The sequence below is a fragment of the Oncorhynchus masou genome, chromosome 12 (assembly GCF_036934945.1).
Source record: "Oncorhynchus masou masou isolate Uvic2021 chromosome 12, UVic_Omas_1.1, whole genome shotgun sequence".
In the NCBI taxonomy this organism is placed as follows: Eukaryota; Metazoa; Chordata; class Actinopteri; order Salmoniformes; family Salmonidae; genus Oncorhynchus; species Oncorhynchus masou.
In genome coordinates, this window is record NC_088223.1 from 79,116,762 (window position 1) to 79,138,406 (window position 21,645).

Below are 21,645 nucleotides of genomic sequence, written 5' to 3' on the forward strand. Positions count from 1 at the left end.
TCTTCTCCGCTTGTTTAAGTCAATTACAAAACTCAAGAAAAGTACAATGTCTAAACATACATTTTCATCATTGCCTGCTCACAAGTGTTCTCACTACTTAGAAAAGGGCAATATTTTAAAGCTTCCCTCATGCCTCTTTTCATGAAGGTGCTAGCAGCCACGTGAGTGAGTGCTAGCTAGCTACCGACCGGAACATTAAGCTAGCCAAGACCAACAACACAAACAAACGGACTATACAGCTACAAGTATTGAGTGGAGTTACAAACTGACTATACTAAACAAGTTAAATGCCTTACCTGTGACTAAATGTTTTCCACACACATACAGTCGCTATGTGTAGCCTACTTGGACAACGGGTCCCCAGATTTCCCACACCCAATTAGTCTGAAGCCACAGGGCTCTTCTTGCTCTAAGCAAAGGCCTTCACACCCAGTAGCTCTCCAGAACTGGGGGTTGAGAATCAACAGAATTATGACATTACAACATGAGGCAATATCATTTAGGTTCTCTACTTTATTGAACAAGATTTCAAATTTAAACATACAAATAGCACACCATTCGCCAGAGTAAAAAACAAATGTAAGGAATAATGTAATACTTAAAATAAATAAAACATGGATAAAAGAAGAAATATTCTGGTTTCTGGTAGTTTTTTTGCTGGGTCAAAAATGTACATGACTGGATAATGTAATGAATATGGTGTACGCTCAATGAATATGGGCAATATTGGTAACCCTATCGTTGTTACTTGAAGATGAATACCTTCAGTGAGCCGAAAACAGCTTACAAAACACAATGTTCTGTGGCATGCTTGGCAACTTGCCACAGATGTAATTGTCAGTACAAAAAAAACACCTGACCAAGATAATAAGCTCAGACTAATTAAATTCACAGCCTTTCCATCACCAGTCTGCCACATTCGGTTTACTGTAAAAAAATACACTAAAACATCCTCCATATAAGTAGAAGATGTAACTTGGCATACTGGCTTATCTGTGGTTTGTGTACTACGTTCAGAAATCCCGCATTCACAAAGCGTCTAAGACCAGGGATGCTGATTAGGATCAGGTCACCACTGTCCATATAATATAATTCATTATAATTTAAAAGGCAAAACTGATCCTAGATCAGCACTCTTTCTCTAAGACACTTTGTTAATACAGACCCCGTTGCCTTTCATTGTGACCTCTTCCATCCACAGATGTATAAATCCATATGCTTCCACCTCAACCTTGCACCCCCCCCCCCCCTGCCCTCACTGTCAACACCATCACACAGTGGAATGACACTGGCCTCGTGTCATTTGGGTGGGAAATATTCAAAGAGGGAAACAGTGTTCCGATACTAACGCATATACAGAAATATAAATGTGCCATGTATTATTTCCATATTAAAAGCTATGATCTAATCTTGAGTGGTGCAAAAATACACTGTTACAAAAGAAAAGGCACGATCATACGGCCATTCCGTGCCAAGACTAAGGTGAAATAGGAGAAAATCGAATTGTTTTTCTTAATAATTTTTTGAAAACCAGAGAACCACCAGAACTATGCAAACAATTGCCTGAGTGTTAAAAAAAGGAACAAAACAGAGACAGAGATTTTCTTCACGTGCAGTCACATCCCCAGACAGTCAATGCGATAGTGTTCAAAGGTACAAAACGTTGTCCAGAAGAAATATTGACATTCTTGTAGCATCCACAGTTGTGTTATTTTTTTCACAGAAAAAACAGCAGTATCAAACATTAAGCAAAGTCATTTCATGACAAACCAATAACATCTGCATGCATTTTTGTCATAATATCCAGTTTTGAGTACAAAGGCAAACAGATTACAAAATTCCACAGGTTGGGCTGCTGTTGCGACTGTATATGCATTTGAGAAAGAGACCACCTTCATGCCTGCCTGACCCCTGTAGGACTGATGAAGAGATAGTGTTGGACCTTTGTGTCCAAAACAACTTCTCATTAGTAGAGGGGGAAGATATTTGACTGCTGCATAGCCAATGAGAGTCAGTGTTTCACTCTCCACACCAGGCCAGAGAGACTAACACTCAGATAGACAGGTGGAATATTTGACCCTCTCTTGAGTAAACTGTGAAGATGAAGTAGGAACGTTAAGCCCACATCGGTAGGTCAATGAAAATGAAAAATACCCTCGAGATTAAGCTCACTGCATGTTTAAGAATGAAATGGAACACAATTTGAGATTATTAAAGGAAGACAAAAGCTGTCAAAAATATCAGAATGGGTAAACTAAATTATAACACAAAATTAAACAACTTATAATCATGTCCTGTCGGGTATATACTGGTTGTATGCTGCTATACATAAACTAAAAGTACAGTTCAAGTTTGAACGCCAACAACATGTACAATGGAAAACACTAGCAATACATATACAATGATTACCTGTTGGCTAAGAATTGGCCAGTTGAATATTTCACAATTAAAAGGACAATTTGTTGGTTGCGTTCACCAACATACATACAGTACAAACATGTGCACGCACACATAAACATACATTTTAGCCCTGTGATTTCTTAGACAACAGGCAACAATAAAAAGGTGAATATAAATGCTTAATTTTGCACAACGATCAAACCGTGCTTTGATATCAAATAAGTGTGAAGTGTGTTCTGAGCCATATTGCCTTCTCATCGACTAAATAGGGTTCTGGGACTAAGCAGCGCCAACTCGTACATCCCACTACATTAACTATGAATCGGTAGTTCCATGACAGCCCTCAAGTCATTAAAAATATAGATCTATGGACAATGTTCCGCCTCAAGCAACATCATTGACAGTTTGCCAATGGGGCTGCAGAAGTTCAATTATCTTCCTCCCATGCCGTCCAATGCAACTCTCTGATGTTTATCAGACCTTGAATTGTATGTATGAACTGGTTGAATAACACACAGCACTTGGGTGCACATTCTCAGAGGAGTGACTGTACTGTGGGATAGAAGGGTTATAGTCTACATTCATCTGATACACTGATTGGGGTAGTGTACATTTGACTCTACTTTCAAAACAACTGAAACACAAGCAACAAGATACTTAGCGCTACTTTATTAAAAATGCCTCACCCCTTCCTCATTTCCTTCTCCTAGCCCAAACCCTTCATCACAGGATTAGACATTTGCAATGGCCTGAAAGTAAACCATCTATATAAAACACATTACGTGTGTCTTTTTCCCCCTTTCTCCTGCAAAGACGAAGTTGAGAGGAACAGCATAGGTGTGTGGAGCTGCGTCCTAGACTTGTAAACATTACATGATTTTTAGAGCAGTGTCTGAAGTAAATAATCCACACTTTTCTCCTGTCTTTTCAACAAAGTGCACATTCCCCATATCTGCCAGTACATTTGCCAGTAAACCTAGTGAATATGTATCTCTGGACAGCAAACAATTTAAATATAATCTAATCTCTAGTTTTGTGCAGCAAACCTTGTGTTTCCCACGTGTTGCACACTTATGGTTTTGTTGGGACATACATCAGACTCTTTCTCAACACTGCCAAACCGTTGTTTCGTGGACAGCTGCAGGTGCAGAATCATCAAATAAGCCCTAAAGACAGCACATTATCAGAAGGAGATAGGAGATAATGGGTGAGCTCAAAACCTTGGGGAGAAATACAGAAAACAAGAGCTGTGATTTGGTAAATGTCTCCGGAAATGGGAAAGCTGGAGTGTGATTTGGTAAATTTGTCGATCAAGGCTGAACTCCTGTCCACAGCAAGTATGGGAGGGGCCTTACTTGCAAATGTGTAGGTAGTGTGGATGGGCCATTAGTCGTTGAATGTTGTACCAGGAAGTTCATTGGTCAGAGTGTGCCAGCGCTCAATTTTCTTGTCCTTGTTTTTGAGACAGTCGAACCAGTGTTTGAGCCTCTCCCCATTGGCGCTGATGCCCAGGGATACTCCACCTGAGAGCGGGGACGGGAGAACAGCAGAAAAGGGTAAGAACACAAACAGAAAATGGATACACCTGAGCTCAATTTGGAGGGTCATAGCAAAGGGGTGTGAATACTTGTATAAATTAGATATTTCTGTATTTAATTTTCAATAAATACATTTAAAAAAAATCTAAAAACATGTTTTCACTGTCATTTTGGGATATTGTGTATAGATAGATGGATTAGATTATTAAAAAATATATATATTTTAAGTTCAGACAGTAATGCAACATGAAATAAGTCAAGGGGTATGAATACTTTCTGAAGGCATTGTATTATAATCCTCAACGTCTAATCTTTCAAAATACATTGAGTCCTTGTAATTTACACAACTTCCCTCACTCAGACAAGTTCAAGTGCACTTCAAGTTCAATGTCTCGTCCAACGTTCAATGCCAACCACATGTTGGCATGACAATCTGAAAAGCTGATAGCCTGGCTGGCACGCACCAGGGGTCAGTGTTTCGTGCTTGCTCCTTTAGAGCTCAGTTGTTTGTTGTTGTCATTTAGATCCAAGTTTGTGTCCCTGGGCAGGTATCAGGACACATGGAGGCCTCTGGTGGGTGAACAGGAGTTGTAAACAGAGGTGCCAGGTGCAGAGAGGCAGGGGAGCCCAGGCTGGTCAGGAGTGTCACTGGTGTGGATGGCAGGGCAGTGTGCAGTTGCGCACAACACTTTGGTCACTACGCGTGGTATAGCCTGCTTAGTGCTTACCTATAAAATCGTTGGACTTGCCAATGTCGTAATCCCACACGGTCACCTCCAGTGTCTTCTTGCTGAGATCGGCGTATTTGATTTCATAGAAGAACTCCTGCAAAAGTCAGTAAAACATTTAAATAATGTAAAAACTTGACATGCCAAACAGCTTCTTACAGAAAGCAAGGTTATCCCCCAAAAAGATTCCTTCAGAAACATAATCAAAGGAATCTTATTTAAATACTAGAAATATAATTTTACATAAAGTAAAATTGTGTGACTTGCTTCAGCTATTTTTATTTTAGTTGAAATTTTTTTAAACTTAAGTGAAGCAGTGAAATATCGTCAAGAATATATAAAAATATCTGGTCTGATTACTTTTATAGACTACTATATTAACCTTATTACTTTGCAGTGTGGGGCAGTTAGAGCACATATTTCATCACACTACTACACTTTAACTCATAAGGAATTAGAAAAGTTGTAGGCTATTATTTAGGGAGAGAAATATGATGGTGCATCTAGTGGAAGAAGTTTGTTAGTGTTGAAAAATGGTTGTAGTAGAGGGAGGGACTTTTAAAAAGAAATAGTTTATAGTAGCCATCAGTGGGAGACTAGGAAGTAGTAGTAAGTAGCCCAGAGGTACTAGTACCAGTACATTGCAGTAGTAATATTTATAGTGAATGTTTTAGATAGGTAGGCTATGGGTTAACTATTCACGGGTTACACCTCCGTCACTCAGTCGCGTCGTTGCCACTGTGATGAATGTCCTACGGATGCTGCAGCTGCCCATATTGGTGCCTGGCTGAAGACTGAAACCCAGTCACTCTGAACGGGGAAATAAGATCATAGTGCTAAAGCAGGGAAATAATAAGTAGGAAAAACTTTGCCATCATTATGATGTCATCAAATTTACTTTAGAGAAAGGGCAATGTTGCCATTAGCTAGCAAAGTTTTGATGAAATCTTCATCAGTGCTAATTAACAAAGCATTGAGTAGAACATTCACTTGGGCATCAGTCCTCAAGAGAATGTTCAAAACAATATTGTGACAAAACATGCAACCCATGAATATTGTAGTTTGGTTAGTGAGTGTGGGTTTTTTGTAGAGGGTTCGTTTTTTAGTGGGTTGTGGTGAGCTGTGTGTCATCATTCTCATGTGCTCCCCAATTGCTATAATTTTATTGGTAGACAATATTTCTGTTTCAATATGAATAGCAGAGAAGTAGACTAAGATTTCATACACTATACATTTTGTGTACTTTTTTGGGAAAGTGTTCAAAGTAGCTGATTTGCATCCAAAGTCAAATTGTTTACAATGACTAGAAGGTTGAAAGTCATGGGAGTTTTCAATAATGGGATCTTTAGAATGTTGAAGAAACCCCATGAAAGTGGTGTTTCAGGAGGTCAAACAGTTAGATATTTTAACAAGTATAAATGTGTATAAAAGTATTAAATAATGTTGTCAATGACAATTAATTACTGCTGCCTATAACCATACATAATCATGCTGATAGAGGAGAATCCATTTAGTTATCAATCCCACAATACTCAAATTTATCTGTTCGTCTTATCGAATCAAAATGCCTTCTAAATGCACAGGAAGCCCAGGTTGCCTTATCTTGAGCCAAAAGGCCAACAAGCAACAGGATGGAAATAAGTTCTAAAGGAAATGTCATTTGAAATGTCAAGGCACAGGCTTTGCGTGGTCTGGGAGGACGCCATTCACTCTGATATGGCTGAACACTCCGATGTGAGCCACTTGATGCTGCAGTCGAGTGCTACAGTAAGCTAGCTCTTTGGCAGCGGTCTGAGCATGAAAGTGGGGCCTCTCTGGAGCCCACTGCTCTGAACAGCATAACAGACTAATGGTAGAGTGGTTGTGTGGCATTTAGAGAAGAAGAGGCAGGCTCAGGAGATGTGGGGGAAACAAGCTTTTACTACAGTCAAGTTGGCCTCTCCATGACAATTAACAGAGGGCTGATCTGAAGGAGGCCCGAAGCATCATAGCCGAGTCGGCTGGAGGGGATGGAAACTCACCTCTGTGCCCTGAAACATCATCAACGGATAACTGGCTTTTCTAACCTAAGATTTGTTGCTACTTGCTACTTTGCCATGCTAATGGCTGTGATAAATGGTAAAATCTTCTTTATTCAACGCATTCTAGTAAAAAATGAACACTAGTGTGCGATACCCAGAGAGATTGAGGTGCCAGATGTGATGGTAAGAAGAGATGTGATGGTAAGATTAGTACATGTAGAATGAGTCAGTATTAAAGTTGTGATTTTCATATAGTTCTATCATTCTGGAAAAAAGTTAGGTATAATTAGACAAATTTGAAAAATGAGTGTCATAAGTAAGTTGATAAAACTTTATCTGAAAATGTCTGGTTCCTCAGTCTCAAGTCTTAAATGGGAAGGATTATTGGAGGGATTTGTGATATCTGAGAGAGACAAGACAGCCCTGAAAGAGAGACCGAAAAGAGAGGAAGAGAGAGTGAGTCCTTCCTTACCTCGTTAAACTCTGGGTTGAGGGTCTTCTTCTTCACAGCAGTCTTGTGCTTTGACTTTTTGTTTTCATCCGGCTTCAGGTACCTGCAGACAAGACATAAAGCAGTAACCTTCATTGACAGCCAAGGTCTCTCTACAGTCTACGGTTGTTTGCTGTGGATTCTTGGGTGTGCTGTACACTATAATAGACAGGCAGTCAGGAGATTCCATCCAGGGACACAGAATGTTGAAACGTCTTGCTTCTCTGAGCTCGAAGTAGTCCGGCAGGAATGACTGACTTAAATATAGCGATATCATATTGGACATAACATTTCCAATATTAAAAGGAATGAGAAAATGTATTTATGAAAATGAATGAGACAGAAAATATGTCTAATTAATTCAGCCTGATCAAACTGAATGTTATACCAATTCTACCACCAGAGGTTGCTGTGGCATTATATTTAATAACCTGATGGTGGGCAGCATACTGAGGCCAGCACTAAGCAAGCTGTTGCTACAGTGACTGACAGTCTATGGGTTGAAAGGTTGATTACCATATTGTATTAACATACAATAGCATGGAGTTGGTGGCTCTAGACTAGGATTGCATCCCAAATGGCAACCCACATTACATATAGTGCACTACTTCATAAAAACACTATATGGGGAATAGGGTGCCATTTGAGACACAACCTAGGTCCAACTGAAAGGTCTGATCTCCAGAAATACATTTAAAATGTTCGCAATGCTCCCGAATAGAAGTAAATAATGGAAGTCATTACAATGACTTCCTACAGCAGTGGTTCTTTTTGTGCTGTGCATACTGACAATGCACAATGACAGAGTCTGGAGAGCAACAGTCATGGTTAGAGTCTGGAGAGCAACAGTCATGGTTAGAGTCTGGAGAGCAACAGTCATGGTTAGAGTCTGGAGAGCAACAGTCATGGTTAGAGTCTGGAGAGCAACAGTCATGGTTAGAGTCTGGAGAGCAACAGTCATGGTTAGAGTCTGGAGAGCAACAGTCATGTTTAGAATTACAGGAGTGCTGGGCACCCCATAACAATCAACACCTCTATAAATGTTTAAGTTAAAAAATGCATAATATTTCAAAGTCAGGAAATCCAAATAGATTTTGGGCACCCCCAAGAGTCAATGTGTGATCCAAACCCCGGGTGGAGTAGTGGGGCTTGACTGAAGTTGGAGCTCAAGTAAGTTTGATAGAGCTCCCCACTGAGTCCAGTAGAACTGCAGTACTTGACTCTGTCTGTAGTAAGGCTCTCGCTATAAAGCCAACTGCTTTCTTCTCAAATCAACTTGACTGCATAGTCCATATTGGCCGACATCTCACACTTTAATTAAATAACATAGGACAATGTTTGCCCCATACACAGCTCATCCTGGCCTACAAACTCTACTTGTACCCTATAGAATGGCTACAGTGTCAAAAATGTACTAGTCTCAACAGTGCCTGAGGAAGAACATGGTGTAAAATAAAATGCCTCTACTCCCTTTCAAAAATAATATACAGATCTCACTTGTGGCAGGAAAGAGAGATTTTCTCTAAACCTTATTACAGACTATAGCAGCCTCTAGCTCTTCAGGCTGAGGAATTCCATTAGCTGCTAGAAACCTCATTCAAATTCAGAGGGAATCCCATTTACAAGGCCCCATGTGAAGAAAACACAGGTCTCCACAATCCAGTCAATTAATTAGACAATCTAAGATTCCCATAAGTGCTGTACGTGGATGTGCTCATGTTCAGGTGACAAATGAATGACCAAGCTCCTGGATACCTATGGAGGCTGCTCTGTAGGTATTTTATTTTAATCTTGAATAATCTTGTTCCATGGTAATAGTATAGCAAAGAAATGATTACCACAGAGCATTGCACTGTGGTTTTATGTAGATATACACTCAGTTGTCAGTTTCTTGGGTACACCACACTGTTCATGAAAATGGATCGCTCCTACAGACAATGAGTCATGTGTCCATGGCTTGCTGTATAAAGCAGGCAGACAGGCATTAAGGCATTCAGTTACTGTTCGGTTGAACATTAGAATGGACAAAACAAGTGACCTAAGCGACTTTGAGTGTGGTATAATCATTGGTGCCAGACGCGCCTGATACATCGTCTCAGAAACGACAGCCCACCTGGGCTTTTCACGAATGGCAGTGTCTAGGATTTACCAAGAATGGTGCGACAAACAAAAATCATCCAGTCAGCGGCAGTCCTGTGGGTGAAAACGGTTAGTCAATGAGAGAGGTTGAAAGAGAATGGCAAGAATCTTGCAAGCTAACAGGCGGGCCACAAAACGGCATCTTGGAACACACAACTTGTCAAACCTTGTCACGGATGGTCTATTGCAGCAGACGACCACACCGGGTTCCACTCCTATCAGCTAAAAACAAGAAGAAGCAGCTCCAGTTGGCACGTGATCAAAAACAATGGACAATTGAGGAGTGGAAAAACAGTGCCTGGCCCAACGAATCCCAGTTCCTGTTGCGTCATGCTGATGGCAGAGTCAGGATTTGGCGTAAGCAGCATGTGTGATTCAAACCCACACTACCGCTGTAGATGTGTGCTGGAGCATGCGGTATCACCGCTAGACCAGCCAAGCCACACAATTTACCATTTTAGAGCAAAACTATATAATTCTATTATAAAGTTGAATAATCAGGGATAATTATAAGAGTTTGCTTTGGGGCTATCAAAGTGATGGAACCATGAACAGGATTAGTTTCCCCAAAATGAAATACCAATATTTCACATTGTGCAATAATCTCCATATCTCATTGCTCCTGGGTGTCTAATTGATCATTATCAGGGTATTTAGAGCAGCCATTAAAAATATTTCACCGTTGCACAACTTTTCACTTCTAGACTCAAAGGGGAGTATGGCTAGTTTGAAGCTTTAATTGTGTGTAGATGTCGAGCTCATTCATTTGAAAAAAAAATCATGCAGAGAAGCCAGTCACTCAACACTGTTTGGGCCATACATAGTCAATAAAGCCGGCAGCACAGCCTTGGCATGCCAACGAAGACAAAAGAATGAGTCAGAGGGGATACAGGGGTTTCTATAATCTAAGTTGACACTGAAAATGTAGAAGGCCTTTGAGAGAACCAATAAAGTGCCCAAACCCCTTTAACACAGACTATATTAAAGCATTTATGAGTCTCTATTCTCACCACTGTGCAATGTTAAATGCTGCGTGCGCTTGTCATACATTCACCCAGCCTGTCAATCAAATGTTTCCTTTGACCACATGTAACACTCAGAGGGACCACTGCCCTGTCAACTGGTGTGTGTGTGTCTGTGTGTGCAAAAGAGCTACAGGCCCAGTACAAAAGCCCAGCTTATCATCAACACAGTGGGTTGGAGCAACTCAGTGTCCGGCAGCCTTCTGAAGCCAGACAGCCATGACATAGACATTGGGTGTCGGAGGACAGGAAAATCATTGCAGCTCTTCTCTATTCAACAGAGCATACTCCTCCGCTGCATATAAAATAGCACCCTATTCCCTATGTTGTGTAATAGGGAGACATTTGGGATGCAACCCTCCTTCAAGCCCTCGTAAAAGGGAGTCTGTAAATCTATTATCTGGGCTGCGAGTCTTTCAGGATTTGGGGAGTGGTTCTCCATCGCTGGTTGGAATTGCTGTCCTCTCTCTCAATGAGTCTTCCTCTTTTCCCACTTGGCACACACTGGTGTGAATCAATGTTTTTTCCATGTCATTTCAATGAAATTACTTTGAACCAATGTGGAATAGACGTTGAATTGAGGTCTGTGCCCAGTGGGTTGTTTTTGTGGAGTTCTTGTCAGTGTAATGTATTGCACTTCCACCATTCAGCGAGATGAAAGAAGTACAGTAATGTTCAGGTGTGATTAAAAGAACACCCCTTCATAATTGCAGCCCTCAGGATAGCCTCTTGCGCAGTACATCTCTTTCATGTTGGGGAGTAATCACAGGAGATTCACCGCTGAAATGTTAGCACTGCTGGTAGCTGTTTTGTTCCAGGGACTTTATACACCGTGGTGAATTTGGATCTTGCTTTAGTCTGCTAGCAATGTTTGCCAGCCCTAGGCTTAGCAAGATCCTTTGGCTAAATGTCAAAGTAAATGATGGTATCAGGGTAATCTGAGTTTTCGCATATATTCAAAAGAGGTATTGGCTGATAGTCATCATGTTTTTCAACACTAGGATCAAATGTATTAGTCTAGTACTGTATCAGACAACATTTCCAAATGGAGGGAACTTTTGTTACCCTAATAAAAACAGAGAAAAAGTAATAAACCGGGGCTTGATTCCATACACACAGACCTAAGAGATGATGAGCAAACATCAATCCAGTACCACTAGAGGTCTGAAGTGCGTGTGTTTGGGGACGTGTGCTATCTCGAGAATGTGTGACAAAACTCACGTTTTGACGTAGGGATCTGAGAAGCCGTTGGCGTCCATGGCGGCGAGGTGGGCACAGCGGACAATGCCCACCACCAGGCCAGACTTCTGGGAACTGTACTTGAGGGAGATCATGATACGCCCTCGCTCCTCCAGGGACTTGTCATCTGTCTTGTCAATCTGCGGGGTAAGGATTGGGGACACACAGGGGTCAGGGGTCAAAGGTAATGAGCATAGTGAGTAGATAGTGGAGGTGTCATGCTCGATAGCTACATAGTCTTACACACGTCACATTATATACTCTATCCTATACCACCATCATTATTAAGAACATTTTGATGCAAAGTGGATCTTCTTGAAGTCCAACAGTTGGATCAACAGTTTAGAAGTTACAATGGTTAATATTCACTTCCACAACCCATTACATGAGGAGACTGGAGGAAGAGACTGAGTGGGATGTACATAGTAACTCCAACAGTTAGGATTGATGGCCAAGTTTTGAGTAAGGGCTTTTAGATGGGCTTTTTCTCCAAATGCAAATGTCATGGATCAGTTTCGGAATCTAATCGAATGTTGTGACCTGATTTGGAGTTTGATTTTGCAAAGTAAGTATTGCTGTGTGCTTCTTAGACTACACCTATAATCAATCTCCATGCAAGACACTCAAAGTCCATACTTGGCACAAGTGACTGCACAGCCACAGCGCAACTCTTCGCAGTTACTTTAATACCATGTGCCCATAAATCTTGATTACATTCCAAACCTAAGATGTGCAAATTTGCCAATTCACTGTCCACCTTATCGGAAATGCACTTTGCCCAGAACTCTGGTCTAATGACGCTAGCTAATTTGCTGTGCAGAAGGAGTCTGATAATTTCCGCCCTGCTGTGTGACTACTTGTTTACGTTTGCACTGAGCTTCACAGAGACGTCCTCAAACAGCCTCCCGGTTCAAACGGTGAGAGAGCACAGTAGATGAGCGATGGGGAAAACAACAGTGCAGTGGAGAATTTGAATAGAATAAATGAACTGCTGAACCTGAGAGACTTTCAAGGCCAACTGAATCATCGTTGGGGGAGAAAAGAATTATAACAGCAAGTCAAAACGCAGACCAAAGAGTAAGGGCAATGAATGGAGAGAGAGAGGGAGAGTACACAAACACAAAAAATCATGAAGTAGAGAATTGGACATTGGTAAGGGGGACAGATAAAATGGAATGTACACTGCATTGTCATATTGTCCCTGACATATGTCACATTATTCATCATGGAATACACAATATTGTGAATCTAAAGCAAAAGTGTGTAAGTGTTCCTAATAGCACAATGTTTCACAAACATACTGGAAATACCCAAAGTGTTGTATTGCTGAGGTAGAAGAAAGCATCCAGTATCAATATTGTGACTAACGAGAGACGGCATGAGAACCAACAAATTTCTTCTGAGCAGATTGTCACCATTCAAAGTCCAGCCACCGTAGAACGATCTCAGATCAGCTGTAGCAGAGTTCAAGGGGCCACCTCCCCTACTACCACTGATTCAACCTTACCACTCTCTGATCAACCCTGTCCTGTTGTCCCTGGTTACGCATCTACATCAACATCCTTTGACGGCATCAAGCGGATCAGCACGGCCGCGCAATGATGGAGTGTATTGACTTGCTTTGGTCAACAGCTTTCTCTCCTGATATCCCTCTGTTGTGATTTGTGCTGATCCCTGCAGTATACTACATTCTCCCCCCAAAAACACTGGAGCAGTAAATATGTCATGGACTTTCTTCCCTGCTTGATGGGGAAAAGTGTCTGCCAACCCCAGTGGAATTAATCATGGACAGAAGTCTCAGCTCCAATTTTTGTCGGTGTTGTCTTGAATGGCTATGAATAATTCAGCCCAAATATTGAAATATTGAATTTCCCGTGTATGGTCAAGGTAAGAACTATGTAGCCTTGGGGGATCTGTTTGTCATGTAGCCGACACCTTGGTCATTGTCAAACCACATCTTTCAGAGCTAAACTGAATCAACATTCTGGTAACTTTCCCAAAATTCCTAGGTTTCCCAGAAATCCTGGTTGGAGGATTCTGGAATACTTGCTTATTCGCTCCTGCTTTTGGGAATATCCAACCGGGATTTCTGAAAAACCTGCAACCCTAACCTTGATAATGAATCAAATATATCACTTTTGTTAAATTTGTGAACCCAGAACTAAAATCTTGTATAACTGCGTTAGAAACTTTCGGGGGAGATTAAGAAAATACACTTAGTGTGAGGAGCAGAGGCAGGGCAGTAGCTCCACAGCCCTGTCTTTTGAAGGTTTCGGGCTATAGGCCAAATGTCCCCTCGCCTTCTGAATTTCTAAAGACGCACACACCCGCTAAATCGTGATTTGTTCAAATAACAAATGTTAAAAAACCTACATGCAGGAACAACTGTCTCTCATTAGTCGTCAAAACCCACAGTCTTTTGACAGACATTACGATACCATTTATGTTAATGGAGTCTGTCCACGAGAGAGTACCCTTGAGTCAAAACTAGATTGTAAAAGACCTGTAGCATTGAATACAGAAGGAACGACAGAGCAACGACAACCATCAACAAACAAGGGTAAACCAAGGAGCCGAATGCTATGAGGCCATCTTCACACTAGAAGTGTGTGCTGTTAATGAGAGCCAGACAACGGATACAAGCACACACTAAAGGGAAGGGGAAGGCTTAGCAGTTGGTACTCAGCATAGAGAGTGACTGAGGAGGACTGAGACCCTCTCTAAACGATCCTCAGTTGGTAGTCAGGATACCGAGTGACAGAGGACTGAGACCTTCTCTAAACTACCCTCAGTTGGTACTCAGCAAACCGAGTTACTGAGCAGGACTGAGACCCTCTCTAAACTACCCTCAGTTGGTACTCAGCATACTGAGTGACTGAGAAGGGCTGAGACCCTCTCTAAACTACCCTCAGTTGGTACTCAGCATACAGAGTGACTGAGGAGGACTGAGACCCTCTCTAAATTACTCTCAGTTGGTACTCAGCATACCGAGTGACTGAGGAGGAAGGACTGAGACCCTCTCTAAACTACCTGCAGTTGGTACTCAACATATCGAGCGACTGAGGAGAAATGAGACCCTCTCTAAACTACCCTCATTTGGAACTCAGCATACAGAGTGACTGAGGAGGACTGAGACCCTCTCTAAACTACCCTCAAGTTGGTAATCAACACACAGAGTGACTGAGGAGGAATACGTCTGTAATTGTCTGTGATTTTGCTACACAACGTTCCTGTAGATTGTTCTAAAATCATGACTTGGTCAACAGTAATAGCCTATGCATTATGTTGATTCCTGCTATGAAAGTATCGGCCTGTCCCAGTTTTGCTATTGGCTGCTGTCTGAACAAGCCACTCTCACTTCCTCTCATTAGACCTTAATCTATGGATTTTACATAACTGGGAATACAGAGATGCATCTGTTGGCCTTTTCCCTGGGATAAATAACTGCAAGAAACCGGTAAATTATAATACATTATGTATATGACAGCATGGCGTGACATGGAACTCTTAAATTATATGCGATATCTAAATCTGGCTTCTCTACATCTTCCACATTATGAATCATCAACGCTCAGGGTGGGGGCAGACAGCCCATCTCAGTATGGCGCGTAGTTCACAATGCATGTAGACCTACCATCTCATCATCATAACTTTTTTTCTTGTGACAGGAAGGCCTACATTTGCTGCAGCAAAGTCTATGCTACAGTAATATAAAGACTGAATGCGCGTCTAATTTACCCATCTCCATCTGGCTTTTGGGGTTCACCTAATTTTTTTTATTGTAAAGATTTTTGTATTTTTAAAGTTTTAAAACAGTCTATCACTCAAATGTTGTTGCTTTAAATCAGTGCATGCCAATCTCGCAGTCTTTCTCTCTCTCCATTAAGTCCATTCAAATTGCATCCAAACTAGATAATTCTGTTCTAGATTTATATATAGCTCTATATATACAGTAGATGTCCTAGCCCACCTCTTTCAGGTAATTAATTCAATGCATTATTCGTCGTGTATTTAGCTAATTAATGATGGGTTATGCATGTGAAAGCCTTCTGCATCTAATTATATTCCTTTATTATTCATGGATGTCATTAGAATGATGAAGATAAGGACAACAAAAGAGCAGATACGCTAATAACATTAGGGTAAATATTATGAAAGGTCAAAAGTTTTAGAACACCTACTCATTCAAGGGTTTTTCTTAATTTTTACTATTTTCTAGATTGTAGAATAATAGTAAAGACAGTAAAACTGTGAAATAACACATGGAATCTTGTAGTAACCAAAAAAGTGTTAAACAAATCCAAATATAGTTTATATTTGAGATTCTTCAAATAGCCTTGATGACAGCTTAGCAAACACTTGTCATTCTCTCAACCAGCTTCAACTGGAATGCTTTTCTAACAGTCTTGAAGGAGTTCTCACATGTGAGCACTTGTTGGCTGCTTTTCCATCATTCTGCTGTCCGACTCATCCTAATTCATCTCAATTTGGTTGTCGGGGGATTGTGGAGGCCAGGTCGTCTGATGCAGCACTCCATCACACATCTTATTGGTCAAATAGGCCATACACAGGCTGGAGGTGTGTTGGGTCATTGTCCTGTTGAAAAACAAATGATAGTCCCACTACGCCCAAATCAGATGGGATGGTGTATCACTGCAGAATGCTGAGGTAGCCATGCTGGTTTAGTGTGCCTTGAATTCTAAATAAGTCACAGACAGTGTCACCAGCAAAGCACCCCACACCATAAAACCTCCTCCTCCTTGCTTCATGGTGGGAAATACACATGTAGAGATCATCCGTTCACCCACACGGCGGTTGGCCCAAGCAAGTCTCTTCTTCTAATTGGTGTCCTTCAGTAGGGGTTTCTTTGCAGTAATTCGACCATCAAGGCCTGATTAACCTAGTCTGAACGAGTGAGTGTGTGCAAAGCTGTGTGTGTGTGTGTGTGTGTGTGTGTGTGTGTGTGTGTGTGTGTGTGTGTGTGTGTGTGTGAGCCCGTATGTGTGTGTGTGTGTGTGTGTGTGAGCCCGTATGTGCGTGTGTGTGAGCCCGTATGTGCGTCAGCAGCACATAGATCAGTAATCCACAGGCTGTCCATTGGAAAGCCAGCGAAAAAGACAGTGCTGTTCAGTCGAAGGCTGGGCTAAGCCTTCTCCGAGTATTCAGAGCAGATTGTGTCGTTGATGGTAAGAGAAAAGTATTTCTGTGAGCGTCGCTAAACCAGATGAAATTAGGAGATCTTACCGACACGCTTGGATAAAAGAGTGAATATTAAGAAAGGGCTCTGAAAAGCTATCAATATCTACCCTATCAATCAGCTCATTCGTAAAAAGTTATGCTCCCAAACTAAGGTTCTTGGAAACAACAACCCACATTTTCAGAAAGTTTAGAGAATCACACTTTGCAGCTAAATGAAAGATCGATTTAGTAGATCTCAAGTTCAATTGAAATTTAAGGTGGAGCTATTGTATGTGAAAGAAGCTTGTCCATATTTGACTAGCAACAGTAACGTAAAATAACCACACAATAGCTATTTTGATGACAATAACAGCCTCCAGTGCACTAAGTAAGTAGCACTTGTGAGTCAATCATATGCCTCCTGCATCCATGCTCAGTCCTTGGTAAATAGAATTGCTTGTTCTATGGATTATGAGAAACCGTCACTCTCTCTGGTCTTTAATGCTGTTAACCTGCTTAATTAATTAGAGGAGAGAGGCAGTGTTGAACAGACCCCTCAGTAAGTGGTGTTTCATTGAAATGACTGTGGTTGTTTCATGAAGTTAAGGATTTGGGCTGTATGTGAGATGTTTCAAGGCTCATTGTTTATTAATAACAGAAGACATACAGTACTTATGTCTTTCAAACGTAGGTAAATTAAATGTACATACAGAACATAACATTTACATGTCGAGGTTTGTAATTTAGCAGTGGAGACCAAATAACCAATTTTCCTTAGGAAATGCTTACATTTGGATTCAAAGGGGTGGATGAAAAAGGCAAATTGGAGATAACTTACAGGGAGCTGTTTCTCCAAGCAGTTGTAGAAGTTCTTGGTCTGGTTGGGCTTGAGTTTCTTGAGGGGAATGCGTGTCTCTCCGATGAACTCATTGTGGCGGAACTTGTCCTCATCACACACTGAAATCCTGAAAGTACAGAACAAGAGAGAGAGGAAAGAGAAAACGAGAGAGAGATGAGTATATTAAGGGTCAGATTTTGGCATGGGAGGATAGGAGGATAAGAAGCATTCAACCATATTCAGATCAATCAAAAGATACAAAGCAGTTATAAGAGAGAGAAAAATCCGAAGAGGGCAGAAGAGAGATAGGAGGAGGAAAAATGGGGAGACATTGAAAAAGAGTCAGCAGCAGTAGAGTTGAAGTGACTGTGGGCTGCTATTTAATAATCAAACCCAGTATCCAGGTTTCCCGGCCGTTTTGCCTAGATCAGTAGCGATAAAAGGAATTTTAAGAATTAGCCATCCCTGGGAGTGAGTGAGATATTACATACTTCTGTGTGTCAGGAGTGATGTATGGTCGTTTCTGCAGAGAACTTTGTAAATGAACAGACGGCAATGATGTGTTTACCGCGTTGCCAGTGACAGCCAGCACACTTCATATGACTGAATAGAGCCATATTCTCATAGAAATAAAATGAATATAACAGGCTTGGAAGCTCTATCCATGGCAATTTGACTGGTAAACCTGTGATGCAAATTTTCCATGGTATATGGGAATGTTATATCAACTGATGCTGGATTGCCATGGTAATATAGGATGTTCATTCAAATGACGCTAACTGATGTGGCTCATGCAATGGAATGTATTTTGTGTAATGTCAGTTGAGTTGACTCAACCAATCACAGTACAGATAGAAGAGTACACATCCAACTTTTACTTCCTGGTATGGTTCTAGGTTGAAGATTGGAAGGTTAGGACAACGGGATTCTAATATCCCATAACTCTTTGCAACATTGGGACCAATATTTGTGACAACGTTGTCTTAACCTGTATAATTTTGACCCAGGAAAGAGTACACTCAAAATGGCTGCAGTCCACCCATTATGCCATCATTGACTTGAATGGAAACCCCCTTTCTATTAATTATATTTATATACCTATTCCTCCTCTCTGAGACTACTGGAGATATTTCAGTGTTAAGTTGATCCTTGTTTTCTCATGTACAGGTAACCGCCAAAATAAAGGAAACACCAACATAAAGTGGCTAAAAAGGGCGTTGGGTTGCGTTGAGATCTGGTGACAGACGGCCATGTCATACATTTGATATAGTTTTCATGCCCTGTGGATGGGGTCATTGTCATCTTGGAAAAGACCACTCCCATCAGGATAGAAATGCTTGAGGCAAGATAAGATCACCTGAAACCTTCTGGTGGGCAGGCGTGCTATCATGATGACTGAGTCCAATTCCATGCCAATGAAGGCCACCCTCTTGGTGGACGTCAGGCGACACTTCTTGTCGTTTACAGTAATGCCCGAGCCCGCCAATATGGGTCAAGAGCATGTCTCTGTCTGACAGGACCTGGGTCCTGATTGGGGCACAAATCAGCTAATCGTCCAGGTAATTGAGGGTCAACAATCCTCGGGATATGAGAGGTGCCAGGACATCGTCCATGCACTTTGTGAAAGCGCGGACTGCCAAGGAGAGGCCGAAGGGAAGAACCATGAATTCGTAAGCTGCCCCTTCGAAAGCGAATCGGAGCTACTGGAAGTAAGCATCCCTCAGGTCCAGCTTCACAAACTACTGGTCCCTGGACACAGCCTACAACACATGGGTTGGGGACAGCATGTGTAACCTCAGTACCTTCAAGTACCCATTGAGGTTGCAGAGGTCCAGAATCGGTCGAAACCCTCCGTCTCTTTTGGGGACCACACAATAAGTGGAGTAGAACCCACCTAGCCATTCTGATGTCTCAATCCTGTGGAGGCACCCTTGTCCAGGAGTGAGGAGATCTCCAGCCGCAGGGTTTTCTTTAGGGGGTCGGCCACCGTGGTGACAAAAAGGCCCCTGAAGGACGGGGGCCAGCACCGGCATTGAAGTCGGTACCCCTCGAGCATTGTGGACAACACCCAGGGGAACTCCGAATCCTCCTCCCACATTAACCACATTGCCCTTAGCCGAGGCCGGGGAAGGGTGTGTCAGTGGTCCTGCCGGGGACCGCCTCTCCTCTGGCGCCCCAAGCGCCTGGTTTCCCAGGCACGTCTCTATGGTGGTGACGGTTGACAGGTAATTGCCCCAACGCATGCTGTATCTCTCTCAGCATGAGGCGATGGGGCAGGAGAGGGAACTCACTGTCGCTCGGGTGCAGGTGGGTGGCGACTGCCTTGGAGGTGGGTCTGTCTGCCTTTGACCCGGGGCCTGAGGAGGTGGCATGAACCATCTCAGGGTCTCTCAGTCCCTCTGAACCTTATCAGTCTGGTCCAGAATGTCATCAACCCCTGGGTCAAACGTCAGCCCTGGGGGGATGGGGAGAGTGGCAAATGTGCTCTGGAGAGCAGCTGGCAGACGGGATTGGGCCAGTCAGAGATGATGCCAGGAGGTAACCACCTGCGCCATGGCCCGTCCGTTGGCGTGGGCCACATCCTTCTGGATCAGGGAAAGCAGGCGAGACACCTCCATTGCTTTCCGGAGGACCTCCTCTGTGCCCTCCAGCAGCCGGGGCAAAAGAGTCAGCAGGTAGGCCTGCAGCAGCATGGCCACATTGGTAAGAGAGCAGAGGGACCCATATGTGGCTTTCAAGTCCGCATCAAAGACTTTGGGGCTCCCGGCTTCAGTCGCGGGTTCCACCCTATAATCTCCCGGTCCGGGAGGACCATGGCAACTATCATGGTCGGGTACTCCTGGAGGCCGAGTGACTCTGCGCCCGCAACATAACTGCATGGTCCAGTTGTTACGAATCCCTTTGGCCCTGCAGTCTAGGGGGATGGAACCGAGACCCGTAACATATCTCATACAAATCATAATAGTGAAAAGGAACAGTGAGAATTATTTGACCTTTATTTATACAGGTTTTTTCCAAGAGAGACCTGGTCCAATAACATCAGAGGGAACAATGTTTCAGACAAAACAATTTACATACACTAACACAACATTAAACAAAACTATAAACACACATACAGTACAACAAAAACATTGTACATTAAAAACACAAACGTCTTGACTAAAAACATCTGACCTAAAAACAATTACACTCTTCTATGATATATACATCGAATCAAGTGTTTAAACTCCACCACCGAAACCAATAACCACAGACAACTTACATTTACTGTCAAACACTAATGGTTTATTATTTAAACACACGGTAATAGGGGTGGGGGGGGGCTGAGCTGGGAGGCTGAGCTGGACCCAAGGAAAGAAATAATAAATATCCAAAAACCCCTAAGCTAGTCTTACCTGCCTCAAGCACTGCTAGCTAACTAACCAAAAAAATACAGTGGGTGGTCCGCCCGGTTCTAACTAGGGTACTCGGACAAAGTTTTCCTACGGGTAATGTATGCCCATGGGAGACTTGGCTTTGTACCCCTTTTTCCCACCAACAAACAAACAGTCATGAACCACAACAATACATACTCACATAATTACAGACAAAATGAGATGTAGGCACCAAACTAAAGAGAGATAGCTCCTTACAAAGAGAGGGGGAGAGAGAGAAGAGATTTTGGGAAAACAACTGACTGGGTTTTTAAACCAAGGGAAAGGGGATGTGATTGGGTAGGGAAAAGGAGCAGGTGTCTTCAGTGGCGACTGATTGGCGACTAGGGCAGGAGAGAGTCGGAAGCGCCCCCTGGCAGAGGCCCAGCTCTCCTGCAAGGCCTCGCGGAACTCAGACGAGATGGGGACAGATGGAGAATCATCACTGTCCACCAGTTTGATGTCCAGTGTAGTGGTTACCCGAGTGAGTAGGCTCCTCATAGCCTCTCGAGCCCCTGGGGGCGATGAAGTCCCGCTGCCGGCTTCTGATGGCCTGTCAGCTTGGTAGCCCCGCTCACGGTGGTGAACAGTGCTAGCATAGTCCCCCAGGAACAGCCTATCACTGGCCAACAGAGAATA

At 42.5% G+C, this 21,645-nt stretch overlaps 1 protein-coding gene across 1 annotated transcript in view; it reads right to left on the bottom strand.

The window, feature by feature from the left end:
- Positions 1–493: 493 nt before the first annotated feature.
- LOC135550894 (double C2-like domain-containing protein beta) overlaps positions 494–21,645 on the bottom strand; it is a 152,798-nt gene continuing 131,646 nt past the window's right edge. The window contains exons 5-9 of the mRNA XM_064982106.1: positions 17,594–17,720; positions 11,560–11,717; positions 7,160–7,241; positions 4,667–4,763; positions 494–3,923 (exon numbers count right to left, since the gene is read on the bottom strand). Of these exons, the coding sequence (XP_064838178.1) occupies positions 3,787–3,923; positions 4,667–4,763; positions 7,160–7,241; positions 11,560–11,717; positions 17,594–17,720 (601 nt within the window). The 3' untranslated portion in view covers positions 494–3,786. The remainder of the gene's footprint in view (positions 3,924–4,666; positions 4,764–7,159; positions 7,242–11,559; positions 11,718–17,593; positions 17,721–21,645) is intronic.